Source organism: Oreochromis aureus, linkage group 11 (genome assembly GCF_013358895.1).
Source record: "Oreochromis aureus strain Israel breed Guangdong linkage group 11, ZZ_aureus, whole genome shotgun sequence".
Lineage (NCBI taxonomy): Eukaryota > Metazoa > Chordata > Actinopteri > Cichliformes > Cichlidae > Oreochromis > Oreochromis aureus.
In genome coordinates, this window is record NC_052952.1 from 7,905,836 (window position 1) to 7,929,738 (window position 23,903).

The 23,903-nt window shown below is 40.1% G+C and overlaps 1 protein-coding gene across 1 annotated transcript in view; it reads right to left on the reverse strand.

Annotated features, from left to right (window-relative positions):
• Positions 1–23,712, reverse strand: part of LOC116329793 (F-actin-uncapping protein LRRC16A) — a 66,863-nt gene extending 43,151 nt beyond the window's left edge. The window contains exons 1-2 of the mRNA XM_031751881.2: positions 23,207–23,712; positions 19,569–19,666 (exon numbers count right to left, since the gene is read on the reverse strand). Coding sequence (XP_031607741.1) covers positions 19,569–19,666; positions 23,207–23,246 — 138 coding nt within the window. The 5' untranslated portion in view covers positions 23,247–23,712. The remainder of the gene's footprint in view (positions 1–19,568; positions 19,667–23,206) is intronic.
• Positions 23,713–23,903: the final 191 nt, after the last annotated feature.

Sequence of the window (23,903 nt, forward strand, 5' to 3'; positions counted from 1 at the left end):
AAAAAGATTAACATCAAAAAGACATAATGTAACATTTTAAAGACAAAGGCATGGATCATAACATTGCTTTTTCTCCTGCCAAAAAGTATCACAGCACAGCAAAGGTTGACCTTTAAACCGTTAGAGGGACACTGCCACCCTTTTCAAAGGAAACACCCTGCTTGGTCAGCAAAGAGACACACCAGGAAGAGATATTTGTTTTACACTAATCATCTATCGGCAGATTACGTTCTTGATGAACTGTTAAATTGGCTAGCCTCTAAAGTTTCAGGATTTCTGCAGTGAGGGCTCACACCGCATGGACTAAAATGCCTTAATAGCCAAAACCCCAAATCAACCTCTGGTCCCCAACCTTTGCTGAATGTCATTCCCCTGCTCTATTTACCTAAAATATGAAATCTAACAGGCATAGGGCCAAATAAAAAAAACATATTCTCCATTTAATGTGTCTCACCAAGAGTCTGAAATCCTAATACACTCAGTTTACTTAAAAAAAAAAGTATATTTGTTGTTGGTTAATCAACTTCCTTCTGTCAGAGCTGAAATAGGCCTTGTGATCCAAACTGTTTATCTGTGTCATACTTACAGTTTAAGTATTTTTTGGGACGTTTTGGTAAAGGCAATCAGATTTTTGGGGAAAAAAGTAGTCAGTCAAATTGCCACAAATGGCACAAGTACTGAAACAACTCAAAAACATTCACAATCTTAACATGCAGGCTACAGAGAAAGACAGCTTAGATCTGCTAAGCTTGGCACACTACAAAAAAAAGCAGAAAAAAAGAGAACAGAAGTTAGAGAAAACTGATCAGAAGGTTTAGAAGCAGAAAAGGAAAGTGAAAGAATACAAACAAAACATAAGGAGGAGAGAATAACAGGTTTCTTGAAACAATGACTGATGTGAAGGTCAGGACAGGAAGAGAGAAAACACTGAAGCAAGTCTAGAGACTGTCAAAATCTTTTTTTATAGACGTGAAAAGAGAAACAGAGGGATGAAAGACACGGTTTAAAGGAATGACAGTGCTTCCCAGCCCTCTGTGGCTCAGCTTCACTGGCAGGGTTTGCATGGTTTGATGTGATGGAGACAGACAGGCAGGCCTGTATGGCCAAAGATAACCTCTTCTAAAGAGCACCAGTCAGTGTTGCTACTCTCAAATCTCCTCTCATTGTCTCAGTATCATTTCTGCACTGTAGCACTCATTTAGATACAATGTGTCTGCAGGTGTACTAGTGATGGAATACATTTCATTTCTCCTTAAGGGGTAAATAAAGATACACATTTTATTTAAAGGTCACTTTAGTTTAATATCAACTGTGGAAAGTGAAGAGACTGCAACTGAGATGGATATACATAATCCATAATTTGGGCAATAACTTTACAGTTTATATTGCAATATGTTTGACTAACCTTGGCAATTGTTAAAGGGGCTCTCCAGCTGCTTTACACAGCTGAGATTAGTCATCACAAGGGGCAGCATTCAACTAGTGGAAACTGCTCTAAAATATCTTCTGTGGCTCTGGAGGGAGTTTCCAAAGTTAGCAAAATATATACTTGTTGACGTCAATACATTTATTTTTTAGACCCAAATTAGTGGCTAAAGCAGTTTCCTCCTGGGAGATTAGTATCCTGATTCTGATTAAAGGTCAACATATCTATATTTGATTATTATTTTCTTAATCAATTTCTTCATTGAGTTACCGGAATAAAAGCTGTATTTTTATATCAATTCCTTATACAGTTATATTATTATAAGCAGTTTCTTCTTGCAAATGGTCATTACAAAAAACTCGCTGACTGTGAGTAGAGAAGAGTAACCATGTGACTGAGGTTTCGTCTTACATGTCCAGTCTTTGTAAATTGTACATTTAAAGAACTGTAAATAATCCAGTACTTAAATTAAATCAATTAAAGTAATGCAGATCAGTCACATACTTTGAAAAGGATACGTTTACTTCCTGCCAAAATAAATTCAGCACCCCTTATAACAAATTCAAAGAGTTTCACAAACTTTAAGCTGCCACGGCCACTTCAATTTTTCCTTTAGCTTTTCTTCCTGCCATCCTCCTCCTGTCAACGCATGATCACCCCTCGGCACTCTCCCAGTGTACCACTCTCTCCATCTGCACTTTAGAGTGGACAAAGGCACAATAACCCATGACTCCCCCCCTCTACAATGTCCCCTCTACCTCACTCTGTCTTTGCTATCTGTCTTAAGTGGATTTAAGCCTTGAGCCTTCCCATCAGCCAGTGATTTCACAGCGACCACCATCGTGCGTTCAGCTCCACTCAGCCAACCAGATGGCAGCAGCATTGAAGCATGTCTGCAAGACCAGAGAGAGCATCTGCTATTACACACACACCCTCTCTCTCTCACTGTAATACACACAGAGACACACTAGCATTCACACACATCCTGGTGGCTCACATGCAAGATAACTGCCACAAGCTCTAAAGCACCATTTGTCTTCTTGGCCTGAAACACATACCATCGGCAGACAGACACACAAACGGACACCTATACACAAACATCTGACACAGAGCTTTAGATACAAATCATTTTTGCTTCATGCACACATATAAAAAAAAACAACAAAAAAAAAGAAGCTTGCAGTTAAAACACAAAAAGTAAAGGCCAAGAAAACCTCGAACCACTTTTAAAAGATTAGCAATAAATCCACAGATATGAAAAGTGTAAAACTGTGTGTGTGTGTGTGTGTGTGAGTGTGTGTGTGTGTGTGTGTGTGGTGTCTCTGTTGTGTAGTCCATTCATACTTTTATCATTTCTAGATTATTTTTTGGCTGTCAAATTGTCAACACCCCCCCTCCCGTCTCCCGCCCGCCAACCCATTTATCCACACAAACACACTTTGCGTTGCTATGGCAACTGCTGCCCCATACTGCAAACACACATTTGTGAATACACTAATAGACGCTCGCACATGAAAGCCGTACACTGCGGTGCCAAGTCTTGCTTGAGAATGTCAATGAGTTTTCACACCCTTAGAACAACTCTCACTCTGGCCTACAGTTAGCCTGAATCTCAGTAGGAACCGGAGCCGCACAGAGCAGCGTTTCATCTGCGGCCATTCAGCTGTGGCAGCACTCAACCACAGGAAATCTTCCCCCCACCAAAAAATGCTTTATTCATCTATCATGTCTTGGGGTGCATTCACACTCAGTTATAACCATCAATCACACTGTATTCCTTTACTTTGGTTTGTTGTGGGTGAAAGAAATGTCCAAAATTAAAACTAAACACTAAAAAAACAAAACAAAAAAAAGCAACAACATCTGTGGCGCTGTCAAAGATACTTATGTGTCCCAGAGCAGACTTTCAAAAAACAGAATGAGTCACTTCAGCATGGTCACTTTGACTCACAGGTTGATACACTGGTGGCGTATCGGATGTCCCAGTGTTGGTGTTGTTCCTGCACCATTATAATAATAATCTATCTATAGATATAAAATACAAGATATAAAAATGCCACTGTTTATATAAGCTTCTCTTCTGGAACAAATGGTAGGCCTCCTCTACCATTTTCCTTGCAGCTATCTGCCAGATAATATGGCTTGCTGTATGATTGGTTGTACTAACAGACCATCCAAGAAGTCTGCTATCAGGCCTTAGTACTAATTAGCAGGTATTTATGTCCATGTAATGGACCCATAGAGCCTGTGGGTACACCTTCTGACCAAGCATGCTGGTGTTAGCTTGAAACTCTACCCTCCAAAGCCAAAATTAAGCCTATCATTTTTTTTCTTGGACAAACTATGACTCACCAGAAATTTTGGCAGCAGGGAGGTAAAGTGTTTAACTAATTGTTCCAATCATTTTATGCTGAAGCCAAAACATGTTCAGTCAGTGGATAGCACACAGCCAGCACAACATCCCCTCAATCCACTGCTGACACAGACTCTTTATTGCATAACTAATGCCAGACATGTCCTTCACTGTGCGTCTTCCTATGTCTAACATTAACGAGTCATGATGTGCTGGCTGCAAACTGTCAACACAGCACAATAAAAGAGTATTTCTAAGGATATGCACAGCAAAAAGTAAAGCGGGGAGAGTGAGAGAGAGAGAGAGAGAGAGAAAGAGCGGCATTGACACAGAGAGGGAGACTGTGGGTGAAGGCGAGCGAGGGCGGTGGTAGACCAAACCCAGTGAAATAACTTAATAGAGCTTAAGTGCTATTTTGCTGATAAGAAGCCGTGATGTAAATCCAATCACAGGGGAAGACATTTAATGAAGGGAAGTGTTGCAAAGCTGTTTTATCTCTGTCAAAACAAATGCTGCTGTGATGACCCTCTCAGCTGTTAGTACACTGAAATCCATCAGCTCTCCATGGATCCAATGCAGTGAATTTCTCTCATTTCCTCTCTTTTATTCCATAATCTCTTAATGTGCCCATGCTTCTGTGGGCTCATTGTGCCTCACTGTATTTTAAATACTATGCACAAATGTGAGACTTGTATGCTCGTCTTTATGCCTCGGAATGTTTGAATATTAAAAAAGAAAAAAATAATAATCATAGCACAGAAAAACCCATGCTGTGGGAGAAGGAGAATGCTCAGGTTATTTTTCCTTCTTGTTCAGCCTTTATCTCAAACTGAATGCCATCATAAAGAAATATACACAGAAAAACTGTTGCAACCTGAAATTCATTTTTTGGTACCTCCTCTCTTGTATGTACAGCACATATAATTGCTCATGCTAGTGTCTGTGTGCACATATGTGTGGGGAGTATGTAAAGAGAAGGCATACAAAGAGACTCAAACCACTCTCTCTGCTCATATCTTGGAGCGATCAGGGATGGTGTAAGTCAGTGTAAGAGATGGGCTGATGATCACTGGACCGGAGCAGCTATTATAAAAAGGAAAATAGTACAATATAATCAGTAAGGCAGATACCTTCATGTGTGCCACGTTTACTTCATACGTAAACCGAGCGGGTCGGGTCACCAGGGTTTTTGAATTCATTGCGTGAATACTTGAGTGGATTTAAACAGATCAGTGAATACTCAATAGCATGGTGTGCCACGCTTTTTTATTGTTAATGAAAAAGACAAAAAAAAAAAATAACAATATAGTCATTTATTATTATAGTCGCTTATCCAACTGGTTTTTGAATTCAATTTGTTTTTATTTACTGCCTTAAAAAAATGTAAAACAATACTGTGGCTCATGGATCCAATATTATTACACACGTGAGCCACAACAGAAGAGCCACCTGCCTAATATTATGTAGGTAAATATGGGCAAAGGACATCTGCCCTTTGATATCTGGCACAGTGATGCTGGCAGAGGACCAATTTTGGTCCTGTAGATGTATCAGACTTGTTCCTGTGCATCATTTGGATGTTCAATTAGATAAAAATCTGGAAAGTTTGAAGCCCCAAGCCTTTGGCTCTATAGTGCTTCCTTCAACCATGACAATATCTCATATCAAATCTTGACTGATTCTTTCTCTATTAGGGTTTGTTCAGTCTGTCTGCATTTTTGGAAAGGTGTAATTATCCCACATCTCCTTCAGAACAGCTCTCTCTTTAAAATGACTTTAATGGAAGGTCATTACTAAAATACTAAAAATGTGCTGAGACAGCAGCTGGTTGGTTTTCAGCTGGCTTATATGATCAAAATTACATTTAATAAAGATAAAAAAATTCTAATTTTACTCTTATTTGGAAAGTTTTTGTTTCAGAGACTGTCCTGAAAAGTAATCCCATATGGGTCAAATATTTTAGGTCTGAAAGACTTCCATTACAGATCGCTGTCAAGAAGGGAAACAAGAAGAAAAGGTGCAGGTATACCAAATTACACAAGAACTGGACTTAAAAATAAGTGGCAACAAGACTGATGGAGTGATGTACCCAAAATTGAAATTTTGGGTTCAAATTAGCTGTCAGTATGTACAAGAGGAGGTCAGGAGAGAGGCACAACAACTAGTGTCTACAGCCACTGTGGAAGTTCTGTTAGGGCGTGGGGCTGCATTTCAGCCTGCAGTGTTGGGGAACTTGTCAAAAAATTGATGGAATTAGGAACTACCTTTAGACTTTGATCAAGAATGCAATACCATCTGAAAAGTGTCTGACTGGCATGGTTTCATTCATCAGCATGACAATGATCCCAAACACTCTGCCAATGCAGTAAAAACATTACTGGGTAGAAAAACACACAGTGGAACACCATAAGCCATGCATTGACCTCCCTAAAGCTTGGAACTTAACATTATGGAAGCAGAATGGAAGAAAAGGCAGCAAATAATGAGGAACTTTGAATGTCCTTATAAAAGCCTGGAGAACTATTCCTGAAGACGAGTTAAAGAAAGGTTGTCTAAGAGAGCTCATGTCGTGTTAAAGAATAAAAGTTGCTATACTACATGTTGACTTTCAACCTGCTTTTGCCTTAAATACTGTATTTATATGTTTGTTTGCACATTTTGATAAATCACTTCACTTATATATTTTAAAGCATCCACAAAACAAACACATAATTTTAGCCTGCATAGGAAAAACGCTCTTCTGTGTTCCTGCCATATGCCTGCAGTGGGAAAAGTCTCTGGTGCCAAAGATAACCCCTTATCTCCACTGATAGAGTAGGAAGACTCAGTCGGACTAACACAGGAGGAATCACCGGTGGGATTTGTGTAGAGGTCGAGTTGAACCTAAATTGGCTCCAGAAAAGACTCCCCTGACCATTCTATATTCAGGCAGAGAAATCATTTATTTTACATCGATTCTCCACAGCTAAGATAAGCTGCTGACGGTGCAGCTGAGGTCTGCTCCTCTAACGTCTGCAGACTCACGCTACGCCAAAACCACAGCACAACGCCAGTAGGTAGTACCTTTTCCTAGTACAGCATGGGTTATAAAACAGGTAACATGATTATGTACAGTTTGGTCTTCTGTCTGCAGCCCCAGTTGAGAAAAATAACACTGCCTGTGTACATCTAAATAAACCTTAGAACTGCTGTAATTTTGCACAAGATAGCAGCAGCCAGACAAGCAAAGACATCAATATCTACATGCTCACTTATATAATTTAGGGAAGCATCCCAAACACTGCACAATAATAATGGAGACAGCTCAAATGGCTAATAATGCACCATGTTCCGATTATGAATGAAACCATCCTGCAGTGCATATCCCTCCCACACTACACCAGCAGCCGTGAAGAGAACTGAACGAGAGACATCAATTTTCTTTTATCACTGCCTGTTCATCATTCTGCATTTTACTGCTGGAGAGATGAGCGCAGTGAGGAACAAAGGTGGCTGACAGTGCTACTTCCCTGAACAGATTTGATTGGCTGGTCTCATCAGACCACAGCTGCAAAGAGCCGAGGCATCAATAACTGTGGTGTCTGATTATGTTACATTTCAAGCTTTATTCTATTTTCATTGTTACTGCTGCTTTTTTTTTTTAACTTTTAGTCAGAATAGCAGCTGTCAGCATATATGCACAAGGTCTTAAATAATGAATAGAAGACAATGTAAGCTTGAGCAATGGAAATGTATCACAGCACTTTAGAAGCAAAAAAAAAAATCCATGCAGCAGTTGACATATTAGTCTCCAGACTAAACCCCCCAAAAACATTTTTGCATATTGAATGAGGAACCTTAGATCATCTCTGTGTGCTGCTTCTGTCCCTAACAAGTTTAAAATGCTGCTAACCTGCTAACACAACATATCTGAGACCGATCAAGCACTCAAAGGGCCAGGCACCGGGATTAAAGGACTGTGCTTTCAGATTAGGATTATACTCTAATTTCCAGGTCCAGGATAGGTATCATGGTTTTACAGCTTAACACATGGGAATAACACGGGTCACCCCTTAGAGCCGTGCCACAGCCTGCACACCATCCTCTACGAGCTGTGTCCGTGTTTAGGTTACAGAGATAAGGAGGAACCACAGGGGCTCATTCATTCATCAGCATGCCAGCCAGACACAATGAGGAGGTTGGGTGGGGGTGTAGCGTGTGTGTGTGTGTGTGTGTGTGTATGTGCATGTGTACGTGTGTGTAGCTATTTGATTGTGAGCCAGTTTGTGGGCAAATCGGATATCACTGTAGACCACTGAGATTAAAGAGTGAGACAGTAAATCAGATGAAAAGAAAGAGAGAGCAAAGGAGGTGAGAGTGCCATTTTTACAACCAAGGTAACAAAAACAATCTGAGTGGAACACCTCTAACAGTAATACAGTAAGGACTGACACAGACAAAGGCAGAGCAATCAAAGGGAGGAGGGAGGGGGGTTGGCATTACCCGTGGTTTCCCTCTGGAGCGACAAGATAACATCAGCTGGTAGTAATAACACACGCAAACCCAGCGCTGGGCACTAGGCTTAAGCTGTATCACAGTATTAGGGGATACCAGGTTAGAAATCCAGACAGTATCAGTAAATATATTATATAAAAAAGGAAGAAAGAAAAACAGATGTGGCTCTTTCTATGAAACCATTAAACAGGTGATGTATTGAGGTCACATATTGCTGGGCACTGCATGAAAATATCAGAAGGAAGTGCGTACCAGCGAAACATGGCAACTGCAAGCATTAAACAAAGTCTTAATAGTGTTACTGTCATACACAAAGGTCAGCCAACCAACTGAGTGTTTGTTGTTGATGGAGGCAGTGCATAAAATATGTGGTTCAACCGGTCTGTGGGTTACTCTTGCTTGTACTGCTGTTGGTCCATCAGCCAGTGGCACAGGAGAGCGAACTTCTAACATCCAAAGAGCCGAAGTGAAACTGAGTGTTAAACAATGAAGTGTCCACTGCAGTCACAGCCTGTACTTTTCATAATGTATATTTATTGATTTTTTCATGCTTCTCCCATTTCTTGTGAATTCTGCTGTTGTTCACTTCCCTTTTCCAGCCCACTTGCCAACCAATCAGCATCTGACCGGCATCATCTGCATTCAGCGACATGTAGTTGGGATTCTGGAGGAATGTAGTGGACCACCATTTGCGGTGGATAAAAACCCTCATCTGTTCACTGTCCAAACACATATGCAGGCAGACACATTTGAGGGACCATAAAATGCGATTAAGAAGGCACCACTAATGTGTTAGGGTCAAGTACTCCAAAGGTTGAAGACTGGACGATTATTCCTAGCCAATAATTTCCTAACTGAAACACTATCTAGTGGCTTTAATCATGCCTTACAAATTATACTAATCAACCAATCTAAAAGTAACAAAAACACTCATCATGACCAACATTAGCAATGCTAGCTGTTACCAGCAGCCTTCTTTCCTTGTAGGTTAACATCCACATAAATGCATTGAATGCAAGTCCTTGTAGTGATAGGGCAGCAAAGATTTATTGTTTCATATACAAATCCCTCACATCCATAGCTACCATTACAGTGACAGCAATAGTACCTTAATGGGACTGTGCCTTTAAAGGAAAATGGAAATTGGTCATATCTAACATGGGACAGTACTGTAACAGCCATCAGCAGGACTTCCAATTTTAGATCTTTTAGACATTTTGTGAAATATGCTTGATAGGAAGTGAGATAAAAAAACGAAACAAAACATATTTTTAACATTCATGAAAACAGCCAACAGCTATTGAGCTTAGTTTAGCACAAAGACTTGAGAAAGGTGACACAACTAGCCTGACTCTGTTCAATGGTAATAAAATCTGTTTATCAGCGCCTTGAAAGCTCATTAATTATACAGCTTGTTCTTGATTCCCATCTTTGTCCTGTGCTAATTGGCTTCCAACTCTGGAATACACTGGGAGTTGAGCATTAACACAAACGGATACATGTGACTTCATACAAGCACCAAAACACACTGTGTCTTCTCTATGGGATTTGAGCCCAACATTAATTCTGTATTTTAAAAAAAAAGAAAAGAAAAGTAATAATCACTAGAATTTAGTCTATAGAAGGCCACAATAAAAATAAGAATGCAACCTGAACTGCAATGAGACTATAAAAACCAACCATGCAGCAAAAGCTTTCAGAAGTCACTGCAGTCATTTTGCATGTGTGAAAATGTCTGTGACAGAGTCATTAAAAGCAAAGTGTCCAATATGATGCGCCTGTTTGGGGCTTCCATCCTGTTCTGACTTGTGTTGTTGGTTTAAGCCTCAACGTCTAATTTTCAAGCTTAAAATATGGATTCATACAGGCAAAAAACATGAATTAGGCCAGTCTGGGAGTGAAACAATAAGAGGATTGTCTTTACTTGATCGCTGGGTTCATTTTTTTGACACAAAACCTTACATTGATTAGCCCTCATTGTTTTGTGGCTGTTTACTATGGCATGGTGTACAAATGTCATTGTTGTCCAATCAATGCTGACTGCTGCTGTGACCTACAAACCTCATTCAATTACACCCAATAAAAGCCAGCTGATGCTGTCCATACTAGGCCACTGCAGATCAGCACCAAACCTCAGACAAGAGCAATTGAACCACATTATGAAGATTTTGAAAAAAAAAGATAGGACTATTAAAAGTGAGGTTAAAATCAGACATACTGGAAGTCAATAGTGTGAAATTATATGACCCAAACCTATCAAATCAGCGACCTTAGGCAGGGTCAATTATATTACTCAGACACTCCAGTGACAATGCCCATGACCTATGAGGTAATAAAGATGAATGACTGTGGGCAGGACTTGCACTGAGCCACGCTATGTGACAGGTTAATGTCTCTCCGGGGAGGTTTTGTAGGGCATAATGGGCTCGATAATGCTGTAACACAATCACTATTCAGCTTGGTGATGGGTAATACAACACAGAGTGACAGACACTGAGCCACTAAAGCATGACAGGGAAAAAACTGTAAACTTCTTACTTATTCATGGAAAAGGCAGTATGGTGATACTGGTAATACTCTCTCTCACATACACATACACCTTCTGGTGTCATATAGCCTGCTTTTCCATGTGCTGTTAGTGTTAGTAGATACAATATACCCCTGTGGGATAATATTTTGGGTACTAACATGAAGTTTAGCACTTTTTTTTTTTAAACAACCCAAACAATACATGTTAGCCACCCTTCTTCTTTAGCTTTTTTTGGTGTTTTTTCCCCCTATATATATGATACTAATTTGTTTTAAACATGCATAAGTGTTCAGCTACTGAAGCAATGCTGAAGTGTACTCCAGAGACTATGTTTGCTAATGTGGAGCTTTATTGATGTACTTTGTGAGCATTTATTTATCTTGTAATATCAAAGTCGATTATGCAAAAGTGACCATGTTAATGCTTTGTTTCTCTACAATTTGCTCTGCACTCATTAGATGAAAGACTGTCTGGGTCTTTGATCACTATATCACAACACAGAGTTAGACCCACTATATTATTACCCACACTCTCTCTCACGCACACACACACACACACACACACACACACACAGAACCAACTCCATGCATAATGACTCCTAATTAACCCTGCTCATTCAGCTAAATCTGGTCCAGTACTTTACAGAAACCAAACTGCTTGGAAAGAGGTTGGTGAAAAAAAAGCTTTCTGATAGCATGGTGTGGATGCATGGTGTGCTAAAATTAGACTCCCTGACAAAACCAAACTAGATCCTGCATTCAGTCGAGACCTTTCTGATTGACTTAAATGAATAATGAGATAACACTTTGCTATGTATCCTTGACCACACTGTTAGGGAGATGAACCTGAAATTTTACATTGCTTAAAGCCGTGTTTGTGTTTGGAAAAATAAAAGAAGGCAGCGAAAAAAAAAACCCATAAAAATTCTAAGTACTAAACAAATATATGTGTTCAAGGTTCTTGACTTGGACCAGTGACCAGCCAGACCAATATGTTTAATTACAAACCAGTCCGTTTCATGAATGTGCAACAGCAAGACAGGAAAATAGTTGCTAGCGCACACTCACAGCCACATGCTAACATGCTATTAGAGTTAAAGCTCAGCAATGTCCTGAAGTAAAAAGGGGGGCCAGCATAACATTTAATGACAAACCTAATCAGACATTTAAATCACCCTCAGTTGGCTGAACGTTGACATTTTAATGACCCTAACAACAGCAAAATAGCTAAAGCTAAAGCTAGCCGGAGCTCATAAACAACAGCAAGCTAGCCTTGGCATGAGCAAAGGATCAAAACTGTTCAAGGAAAAATAAAGGAGACGACTGAAAAAGAGAAAAAGCAACTCAAAAATTCAGTTTACAGCAACTCAGTTTCATCAATTATCTGTATGTCTTTCCAGCAGCCAGTAGCTATTTGAAAGTTTATTCATTGAGAGTTGATCCTATAACTTACATTTTATATTTTCTTTCTAAACTGTAGTAACAATTTATTTCTTATGAAAATAATATACTTATTACCTGTTTAATGCATAGCTTACTCAAAAAACATAATTTTAAAACAATCACTTTTTTAGTATGGACCATATATGTCTCCTGCTTTTAGCCCATGTACTAGTCAAGAGCAAATCTGAAATAGTAGATTAAATACTACAATGTATTATAGTAACTTCAGAGTATACTCAGCAGGGAAGCTGTGACCTATTTGACACATTTTTTTCTGCCTGGTTAACGCCAAATGTCATCCTAATTATGTTAATAATCAGCACATCCTAATGAGTTAAAAACACAGAGGCACTTAAAGGAGCATTAAGCAGTTAATACACACAGTCATGATGTGCTTCACATCATTAAAACGGTTTGAACTCTGAATCTCAAGTTAAAGGGGGAAGGCGAGAAAAAAAAAACTAATCATTTGCACACAGCCATGCAAAAGTTCCAAAATGATTCCCAACCACAGGAATGATAACCGAACTAAAAATAGATGTATTTGGACAGAAAAGATCCTGTAAGGTCACTGTGGGTTTTGTCAGACTGCTTTAACCACACATCCTAAACTCCCACCCGAGTTCCCAGTGAGAACATCCCGCTGTGTCACGATTCACGAAGCTGCCGGATATCACAAAATTATTGCTCAGTGACCAATGGCAGCCCTGAACACATGTAACACTGTGACACAATAGAGATGATGGGCTCTCCCTTTGAACTGTGCATCTTTAAAAACTAGTTCACTAATTCACAAAGCAGTCAATGTCATGGCGACACCTAAAATGCAATAATAACTTTAGATTATGACAATTTAAACACTTCTTAATAGGAAGTAGACACACTATTAAAAAATAATAATAAAACAGTCATAAAAAAGAGAATTTAACATAGGAGGGTACTTTTTCTATCAAAGACAGACCAGAGGACTCCTGGTTCCCACGTGGGAACATTACAGGTGATCATCTGGGAGTAGACAACTGGGTCACTTCCATTTTCACAATTCCCCTAAAGACAGACCTCGAGGTTAAAGAAAAGAGAACAGTGACAGGTTGGACACGATTTGAAGCTTTGGTCTTTTCTATGATGTTTTTTTTTCCACTGATGATTCTCCATGCACTCTGCCCAGTACACTACATTTTAATACACATTTTACTCTTCCCCTCTCCCTTCGCTTCTACTCCAGGGTGTGTTTGATGGACTGATGTTATTATCTGTATCCCCTTCATCCCCATCTTCAAAGCAGGGAGCTGGCTGTATGTATCAAGCTTTCGTGTGCTTAACAGATGCCTCAGGCACACTCCCAGCCTCGCTCAGGCTGGGAGTGTGTGTATTTAATAGACAGCCTAATTGATAGTGGAAATAACAATACTGCTCCCTTCATTATCTGTACACGCCACAGTGAAGAGAGAGGTGCTGCATGTTCTAAAGCAAATTAAGTTTAGGAGTTTATTTGGAATCTGTAGTCAGGTAGAAGAGATGTATCAAACAAAACACCAGCCGGATGGCTTCTGAAAATACTACGATACTGATGTAGGCATCATTTCAAAGAAGAGATTGCATTAACTGCAGTAAACACGCACAGTGCTCATTGTACAGTATATGCATTGTATTACATTTAAAAAATTTTCCACTCATTCTATTATGTACCCCATGAGAGTGCCTGTTTGATATAACCAAAAAAGTTAGGAGTCTGTGTCTTCTGTACATAACAACAAAACTTACCAATCTGCAGATCATTTAACCCACTGAAAATTACAAATAATACAGAGACAGTATATCAAATATCAAAACAATAATGTGTGTTTTTAAATATAAAGATCTTCATTTTAAACTTGATTTCTTAAAAAATAAAAAAAAAGAAGTGATGATTCTTTTTAAAAAGGAAATAAAACTAGGGTTAGGCTGGTGTTAGCTCTTTGCTGATCTATCGGCTTCAGCATTTTATAATGGCCGATAAGTGAAAATGTTGACATTGCATGGTTTGTTCACAAGGGACTCTCTGCAACTTCCTTTATGGCCACGTGTTTAGAAAGCCACAAATATGACAACCAGCTGATACAAGCAGAGTCCGGCAAACCGAGAGAAGTAAATAAATGATCACACATAACAAATGTTATGGAAACCTGTTTATGTTTTGCATTTCTCATGGAAAAAATATTCCATGACACATTTGAATATCAGATTTATAAATCACCAAATCAGGACAGGTATCCGTCTAAAAACAAAAACAAAACAAAAAAAATAAAAATCCTATATAGGTCGGAGTTTATTTGTAATGTTACAGGGCTAAGGTTCAGTATTTCAAAAGTAAAGAAAGGGAGTGTTTACCCCTCTTTGAATGAGTATACGAGCAAACAGCTGAACAAGAGCACTGTGAGACTGCATCTCCACCATGGCTAAACATTCCTTCCATACCATGCATGAATTACGTCCTTGGATCAAGAAGGACATCTTGGTCTGAACTTTCTTAGGAACAAGATAATGTGTGACATGCATTTGTTAACCTATAATGTGAAACATCCACTGTCCCTTAATCCACAATAGCAATCCATGCTTCCAAAATTTCATAAATTCAGATAGAGGTCTAGATCAACTTCTAAAGTTCACAATTTCAAAGTTTAGCCAAGCTCCACCTCTAGATAGCTTTTCCATGCATCCATACATTTTTGAGTAATACTTGCAAAGAATAGATAAACTGTTGTGAAAATAGACATAGGGTACTTTTTAAGTAAAAGAGGAGCCAACAGCAAAACTGCAAGGTGTCACGTAAAAATCACATCATGTAAAAACTTCCTAGTGTCTGCTGCAGCAAGAGTCCTGACAGGGACTAGAAAGAGAGAGCATATTTCTCCTGTTTTGGCTTCCCTTCATTGGCTTCCTGTTAAATCCAGAATTGAATTCAAAATCCTGCTCCTCACATACAAGGTCTTAAATAATCAGGCCCCATCTTATCTTAATGACCTTGTAGTACCATATCACCCTATTAGAGCACTTCGCTCTTGCTCTGCAGGCCTACTTGCTGTTCCTAGAGTATTTAAAAGTAGAATGGGAGGCAGAGCCTTCAGTTTTCAGGCCCCTCTTCTGTGGAACCAGCTTCCAGTTTGGATTAGGAGACAGACACTATCTCTACTTTCAAGATTAGGCTTAAAACTTTCCTTTTGCTAAAGCATATAGTTAGGGCTGGACCAGGTGATCCTGAATCCTCCCTTAGTTATGCTGCAATAGACGTAGGCTGCCGGGGATTCCCATGATGCATTGAGTTTTTCCTTTCCAGTCACCTTTCTCACTCACTATGTGTTAATAGACCTCTCTGCATCGAATCATATCTGTTATTAATCTCTGTCTCTCTTCCACAGCATGTCTTTATCCTGTTTTCCTTCTCTCACCCCAACCGGTCGCAGCAGATGGCCCCGCCCTCCCTGAGCCTGGTTCTGCGGAGGTTTCTTCCTGTTAAAGGGAGTTTTCCTTCCCACTGTCGCCAAAGTGCTTGCTCATAGGGGATCATATGATTGTTGGGTTTTTCTCTGTATGTATTATTGTGCGATCTACTGTACAATATAAAGCGCCTTGAGGCGACTTCTGTTGTGATTTGGCGCTATATAAATAAAATTGAATTGAATTGAATTGAAGATTAGAGTAAAAAAACCACAAAAAGAAAGGAGAGCTGCTTGCCAAGATTTGAACACCTAACTAAGTTGGGAGGAGGAGAACACTGATGTACGTTCTACTCAGCGTCAGTAAGAACACATTACTCATCAAGGTTACTTGAACAGATTTCAGCCTCTGATTCATTATCACACTTTCCATTTACAGCACAATCAAATCCTAATAAAGTTCATTTTTCCAACTGTACTAAATTGCAATAGTTTTAAAGTGGCTTAAGTTTGTATTGATGGCTAGTCTCTTCTATAATAATGCAAGCTGTAAGGACTCGAAAACTTTACACCTTTTTTAGTCCTGAAAAACTGAACAGCGAATGCTACACTTCCATAATGTACTGGCTATACCCTCCATTTAAACTAGCTGAACGCCCCCTTTTTTCATCCTGTTTCTACTTCCTGTTTGTACTTTTCCAAAACACTTGAAGCTCATATTTGATAGTAACATTTAATCTCCAAGTAATCTATAAATAGATTGTTCTTTCATCATGCCAAACACTAGATAACACTCACAGGTTACACTTCATGACATGTTTATTTTCCCTCTGAGCCACTTCCTCCATAATCAGTCTGTCAAACTCTGCTTTTCTGCAGAGCAACAAACAGCGCTGTACTTGTTCTGTTCAGTCGAGCAGAGCGCCGATACGACGTCACGCTCCGCGTCTGGAAGAAATACTAGAGCCACTCCACTGGAATTCCTCACTTCCCAGTACTGACTCCCACTTCTTTCTTTTGTTTAGTGCGTATGAGCACTACTATAGCCTCTGTGTCCAGCTCCTACATAGCGACATTGTTGTCATAGCCACGTCAAGTTAGCTGCAGGTCGAGCACTAGAATGGACTAAATTACATTTGAGTATTAATGAAAAGTTTACCAGGATTATTTACGTTAGGCTGCGGGGAATAATTAAAGTGTGCTCTGCCTCTCCTTTTTAAATCACTCAGGATCAAAAAACAAAAAATGCGTTATTGTGTTATTAATAGATCAGATGATTCCTGTGGACGCTAACGGTGGACTGTCAAGAGCACATTTTTACCCATTTTAGGCAGACCAGTGTGTGAGCAATTCTCAAGGTTCTTAAAGAGAAAGAGCCAAGTTCCCAGGTGGTGCATCCCTCTGTATTCATCTTATTATTCTTATACAAGAGGCTACTTTACTTTTGCAATAAATCTGTTCTCCATAAGACCTGTTGTCACTGATTTTCAATCAAGTTTTTGTGTAATTTGGCATACCTCAGCTTTTTCTCCGTTTCCCTTCCTTAAAGGTTTCAAGTGACTGTCAAGCTTTTCGACAGTCAACCTTCCACTGACACCATTTCTGATGAGGCTTCAGTGAACAGTCGATGGATCACCTGAAGGGCCAGATGCATCTCTCACCTTCTATGTCAGGTTTATGCTGGACCCTTTTCCTGTTTCTTGATCGCATGACTTTGTCAGGACATGACTTCCAATACTGTTCGTCTGCTGCAGATTTTGTTTGGGGTTTTTTGGCTTGCCAATTGTGAAGTTTCCTCAAATGTTTTTACTGACACACTGCACTCCATTTTGAGATATGAAGTTTTTTGGCTAATAACACACAGCTAAAAACAAAAAGATTCAAATAGGAACAACTTGTTTTGTGACAAGCTGCTGGCAATAACTCTTTTGCTAAGTTGTCTGTCATGTGTAGACATAACCCTGGTTCATCCAGTGAGCTGGCAGTCTTTTTTATGCTTGAATGATTCATTGGTCGGTATTGAAACAAACAAAACAAAAATAAAGTCATTCCTCTTAAGATCATTTACTATTGCACTGGACTGAAAATGAGTTAAAAAGCAGCCAATGTCCAAAGAAAAACTTTGAAAGACCTTCAGAAAGCCTGGAGAACTACTGCTTAAGACCACTTTCATTACAAGAAAGTCTGCTCCCTTGGATTCAAAATATACAGAAATGAGACATGGCTCAATGCTTTTGCACAGTACTGTGGGTTATTAAAGGTTGATTTATTAAAATTACAACTAACATTAGGAATGAAACCAGAAATGTCCTTTTATGCAGCAAGTAAAACACTAGCAAATAACAGAAGTCTTTAAATAACACATCTGTACCTCTTCCACATCAACCGTGCTGACTCTGATGGCTCCAGACACTAGCAGTACTAATTCATCTCATTTAGTACAGGAAGGCCTACTTTCTCCACCCGTTTCTCACCACAGCGTGCTCCCAGACCATTTAGCAAGTACAGAAGATGTTAAAGAGATTCTCAGCACTTTTGTCTCTTACCTCTTTCTGCTTGTGTCCCTAGGTGACTTGTGCAGTACTAACAGTGCTAGCATTACCACAAGCATATAGATGGAAGAAATGTGAGAAATCTTGTGCAGGCCTATTCACAAAGCTTTTAAAAATATACCATTTTTTTCCCCCACACAAAGTTGAATTACAAAAAGCTCCACGTTCCACTGAGAGCTGACTTACTAAAAGTACTATCCAGCTGTATGAGCCCTGCTTAGACACTGATTTACAAAGGCAACTGTTCTGTCTTAACTATATCAGCTTTTTGTCCCCGTTCATCACAGAAAGAGCCAAGTGCATTTTTAATGATCTACCAGGTATTAATTATTTAGCTGTGAGTGGATTTACTGATCTGCGGCCAAAACTTAATGGTCTGAGCTGCTATTTCCACTTGATTTCTGCACACACTGAGGGCTGGTGTGTAAAGTCAGAGATGTTGTTGGATGGATAAATAAATGAATGAATGAAAGAATGAATGAGGTATTGGACCAGTAGAAATGGAAGCTAGTGGCTGTAGATTGAGCAATTGATCAACACTATCAGCAAAGTAGCAGCCCCTTTGGAGCTACACAGATAAGGCAACTTTAAAATTGTGTTTTAAAACCTCCATTGGCTGACTGCCTCAAACTGTATCCAAACTTACAAGCTAAGAGTCAGCATGGGAGATTCATTGTGAGGATATCCTTATCGCCAACACGCAACAGGAATACACATCCTTAGAAATTATAGGGAAAAAGGTGTTTCCTTTTGCCAGACACTCAGGACATGTTTCTTCATTATAAAAGTAATCCTACTAAAAGGTGCAGTGGGGCACTGCCAGCATGAACTAATAACATTCAGCTCAGCATATTTTTAATAATAGAAATTCAGCCAAAATTTAAATAAATCCTTACTAAAAAAAAAAAGAAAAGCAATCACAGAGCAACTCCCCGAGTCTGATTCATTCAGCTCTTGTGCAACCTTTACAAAACCCTGCAGAGAAGATCACACAGCCCCCATATTGGGTTAATGCCAGACACTGCACTGGCAATTATTAATAAAACCTGATAAATGTTACCAGCTGGATGCTTTGCACACACACTCCACTGCCCCTTCTAATCAGATCACACACTCAAGCCGTTTTTACACGTGAACTCTTGATGAAGCACTCCTTCATGTCTAGAAAAGTTCAGGGCTGCTGTGCAATCACCCTAAAAATCAATGTAGTGAACCTTGAAAAGAAACTAGGCAGCTAAAGACAAGTGTGGGAAAAGCAGGAAGATTTTTGACATTCTTAGGAGAAATCAGTACATTTCAATAAATGCAAGCCTTAATGAAACAGTATGGTTTGGCAGCATTAGGAGTTGACTCACCAATACTCTGTTCTCCATCTTGTCTCCTTTTATCTCCAGTTTGACTCTCTTCCGCAGTGACAGCTTCACTTTCCTTCCCACCACATCCCTCACGCTCTCTACACAGAGGAGGAGAGAAGATGTCAAATAAGAAGTGACACCGACTAAAGTGAGAAAATTTGGGAAAATGCCGTTAAAGAAATTGTAATTCCCTACAACAAGAGAAGAGAAGAGAAGAGAAGAGAAGAGAAGAGAAGAGAAGAGAAGAGAAGAGAAGAGAAGAGAAGAGAAGGCTTTTAATGTATATTCTTTTTAATTTGTAGTCTCTTTCCAACTTTGCTTACGCAGCAGAGAAAGATCAGTGTACATCTGCCACAGGGGAAAAATCCATCATATCTACTGATTAGGAAAAAAAAATGATGAAAGATTTAAGTTCCATTTTATTATAAAAGAATATTGACTTTCTTCTAGTTTTCATTTAATTATCAGATCATGAATCCCTTATCTGAGGACTGAGACGTTTAACTCCTACCTTCTAACATGTTCTTTATAAAAAGAAAAGAAAAAAACATCAATCATTCAATTATGCATGTAAGTATATCCATACCCGTTTGAACACAGGCCCACAGAGGCTTAATGCCGAGTGTACGTTTCCCGTTACAGACTGATTATTCACACCCAGCAGAAGTGTCAACAACCAGCGAACAGGCTCAAACAGGAGAACTGGGTCAGCCCCCTCTCCACGTTCACCTAACATACAGTCACAAACGCAGTCTGCGCACATGCGTCTGACGCAGACGGGGATTCTGCATGTACATCTGTGCTGCGCATATCCTCGCCTACGGGCTTCCTCACACCATCATCAGATCAAAGGAAAAGTAATAATTAGGTACTGTGCAAAACGGTTCATTCATCTGCCAGCCTTGAGCTTCCTAAATAAACTTCACTGCAAGTGTGCACCATTTCCTGCTGCAGCACTTTTGCAACCTCAGTGCAGAGACCTGAGAATCACAGAAAAATCTCTGCGACTCTCGAAAAACCACAAAGGTAGGCCTTGTATGTTTTAATGGGCCTGGGCAGATTTTGGTCTCACATCGCTCGTGTCGAACTCGGATGCAATTTTTCTGCCAATTTAATGTAGCTGTGACAGGAGTGCTTATTTTACAAGGCAACTGTTTGCATTTGGTAGGTAGAGCATGTGCGCTATAGGTCACACCAGTTTAAATTGGAGGTGGTGGGGAAATGACACACCTATGTCATTGCAAAAGCGTAAACAAACGTGAAACAAACTGATTTGTTGCTTCACAAAGCCAGCTCCATTTTACACTCATGACATACAGTAGGGGAAATAATTATTTGATTGAATGCTGGTGGTGAATCGGACCACAACAACGTAATGGATTGACATTTTTCAGAGCCTACAAGGTCCCCCTGCTCAAGAAGGCATGTGTACAGGCAGATTCTTTTTGTATGACTCAAAGAACATCACCCCATAGTCTCATTGTGCTTTTCTCAGGGTGACATCACAGTGAGGGGCCAATGGACAGCGCCGTGTACTGTAAAATCTTAAACGAGGTCCTCGTTCCCTCAGCCAAAACACTGAAGAGGGGTAACAGACGGGTCTTCCAGCATGACAATGGCCCAAAACATATCACTAAAGAAACAAAGGAGTGGCTAAAGAAAATAAATATTAAGATGCTTGAGTGGCCTGGCCAGTCTCCAAATCTCAGTCCTATAGAAAATCTCTGAAGAAAGCTGAAGCTTGGAGTTAACAAGAAGCAGCCAAGAAACCTAAAGGACTTAAAGTTTCTGTGAAGAGGAGTGGGCAAAAATCCCTCCTGAGATTTCCACCACTGTACAGTTTCATCTATAAAGAATTAAGAAGACATCATATATCAATATAGAGACAAATAATCATTTAAGTCATTTTAAAGCCAGTTTGCTTCAAAAGTGAGGAAAATGGTTTTTCCTCACTTCTAACTGTTTAAAGTTCTGTGTGTGAGAAAATAGTAACATAAAGCAATTTTATGGAAAGAAAGGGCATTTTAAATATTTAACTCACTCTCCAAAAAGATCATAGAGATGAAGGTCAAGTTTACTACCAGCATCAGCATTGCGCAGTAAGCTTTCTCCTTCCGTTTCCTAACTCTCCTTGCTGACGCAGCCTTGCCTGTCTGGTTACTTTAGGTGTGTAATCAGGGGAGTAACTGTTGCCCTAACTTTGAATGTGTCTCAGCATGTTTCAGTAAAATACATTTTGAGCACCAACTCACTTATTCTGAATATGTCCACTTCAATATTCCATCCTCAAAAGGCTGAAGTGTTTTCCTCGTCCTGACCTAATCTGCTCACTACCAAGTAAGTTAAACGGAAAACATGAGCACATGACATGTCCTGTTACTCAGCAGAGAACAGTCTGAGTTCATGCAACACTTTTCCATCTGCAGCATCATGCTGAAACTCCTTGCAGGATGCCAAGAGTAATGCTGCATGATACTGAATCATCGCCACCAACAAACAATGGCTGGTTATACCCAGACGCAGACAGATTCCTTATATTTAGTGTGCAGAGTTGGGTGAATTAGTCAGCAAACATCAGGGAAATTTCCCATTAGGAAGAGGAGGAAAAATACCGTCTATAACAAACCCAAACACTGTAAAAACCTGCAAAAACTGTATTTAAAATTATTCAAGTGGTTCCCAGTCTCTGTTAAAGACATATATGTTTAACGGTTCAGGGAAAATGTAAACAAAATGGCTCAAATTAGTTAAAAGGTCAAGTATGCAAGAGTTCCACTGAAATTCCTGCAACGTAAAATTGCACTCTTTATGGCTTCTGTCCTAACTGGAGGCCAGGTTACACAGAAAATAACATGTAAAAGCTGTGTTAGGGAACTATAGTATAAATGATCCATGGCTAACACATGACCTGACAGCATTTTCCTAAAAGCCTCCTTGACATTCTCCACTACTCCTGTGTTTGGCAATGAGAAAATGAACCCTGTTTGAGATGAAGGATGAAGAGCTTGTGTTCACCCAACATTACACCTGGGTGTCAAAACCTGAACTGCTTTCTTAAACAGAGACCCTGAGCCAAGGGGTTGCCAGACTCATCACAAATGAGGAAAGAGGCTCATGAAAACATAGTAGAGCAGCTACCAAGAAGGCTAGAGATGCTAAAGTGGACCAGGATGACTGTGAGTTAAAATTATGGGCAGAGACAGACTGACCACACACATCTCAACTATCTGGCTCTTCTCCCATGTAAACATCAACAGAACAAGCACCTTGTGGCAGTGCTCCACGTATAAACATCTCAAGCTTAACTGGAGCTCAAGAATTTGCAGTCTCTTAATAACAGCAGTCTGCTTTAGGGAGAAATCTGTTTAGTATTGCTATGATATTGAAATGAATGAATTTAAAAGAAAAAAATGAACCCTGTATATATATTTTTATTCTGTGGTTGGATATTTGTGCCTTAGCACTGCACTCCAAGTGTGGCTGCATTATAAACACAATAGATTTTATGGTTACAATACTATCACTAAAACTTGTTACCATACGGAGCACATGCACGCTGTGAGTTAGGAAAATGATAGAGAGGGTATCGGTGATTGTTCCAGCCTGGACACAGCCACAAATCCGCTTTTGTATCTTACCCAGAAGCTCTTTTGGGACCTCCGACACTTCCTCGCTCATTTTGCTGAAGATAATATCCAAAACAACGATAAGAACTGGCTCAGCGCATCGAGAAGCCTTAAATTATGAGGGGAAATCGTGAGCAGAAAAAGAGGAAAGAGTCAGGTGGTTCCGCCGCCGCCGCTGCCGCTGCTGCTGCTGCTGGGATTCTCCCGGTTACATGCTCCTCTTCTCTCGCAGTGTCCGGACAATGTATCCGCTTCTGTTTAGGCGCATCCCTTTTCAGTTTGGAGAGTGGTGAGGTTCAAAGGCTGATGCTAGGGAGGGAAAATCAGCTAGAGTCCTTTTAAAATCATGCTGAAACCCGGCAGCCTGAGCGCCTGGCCGAAATAAAAAGACCACCGCTTACACGCTCTCACACACACACTCTACCGTAAAGCTGTCGGTAATGGGCTACAGTAGGCTACCAGCCAATGGTGGGAAACGGAGCCCCTCCCCGGTCGGTGATGCGACAGCCTGGGAGCCGATGCGATGCCGAGCCGGCATGGCGTGGCAGGAGGGGGCGGCGGCGCTGGTGGTGTCAGACCGATATTAATGAGCAGACTACAGCACCAGCTCCTGGGAAGCTGGGACCTCTAGCGGTGCCAATCCCCATGTCTAACACCTTACACACAAGACTCCCGATGCAGAAGTAGCTAAAGCGCACAGCGTCATTAG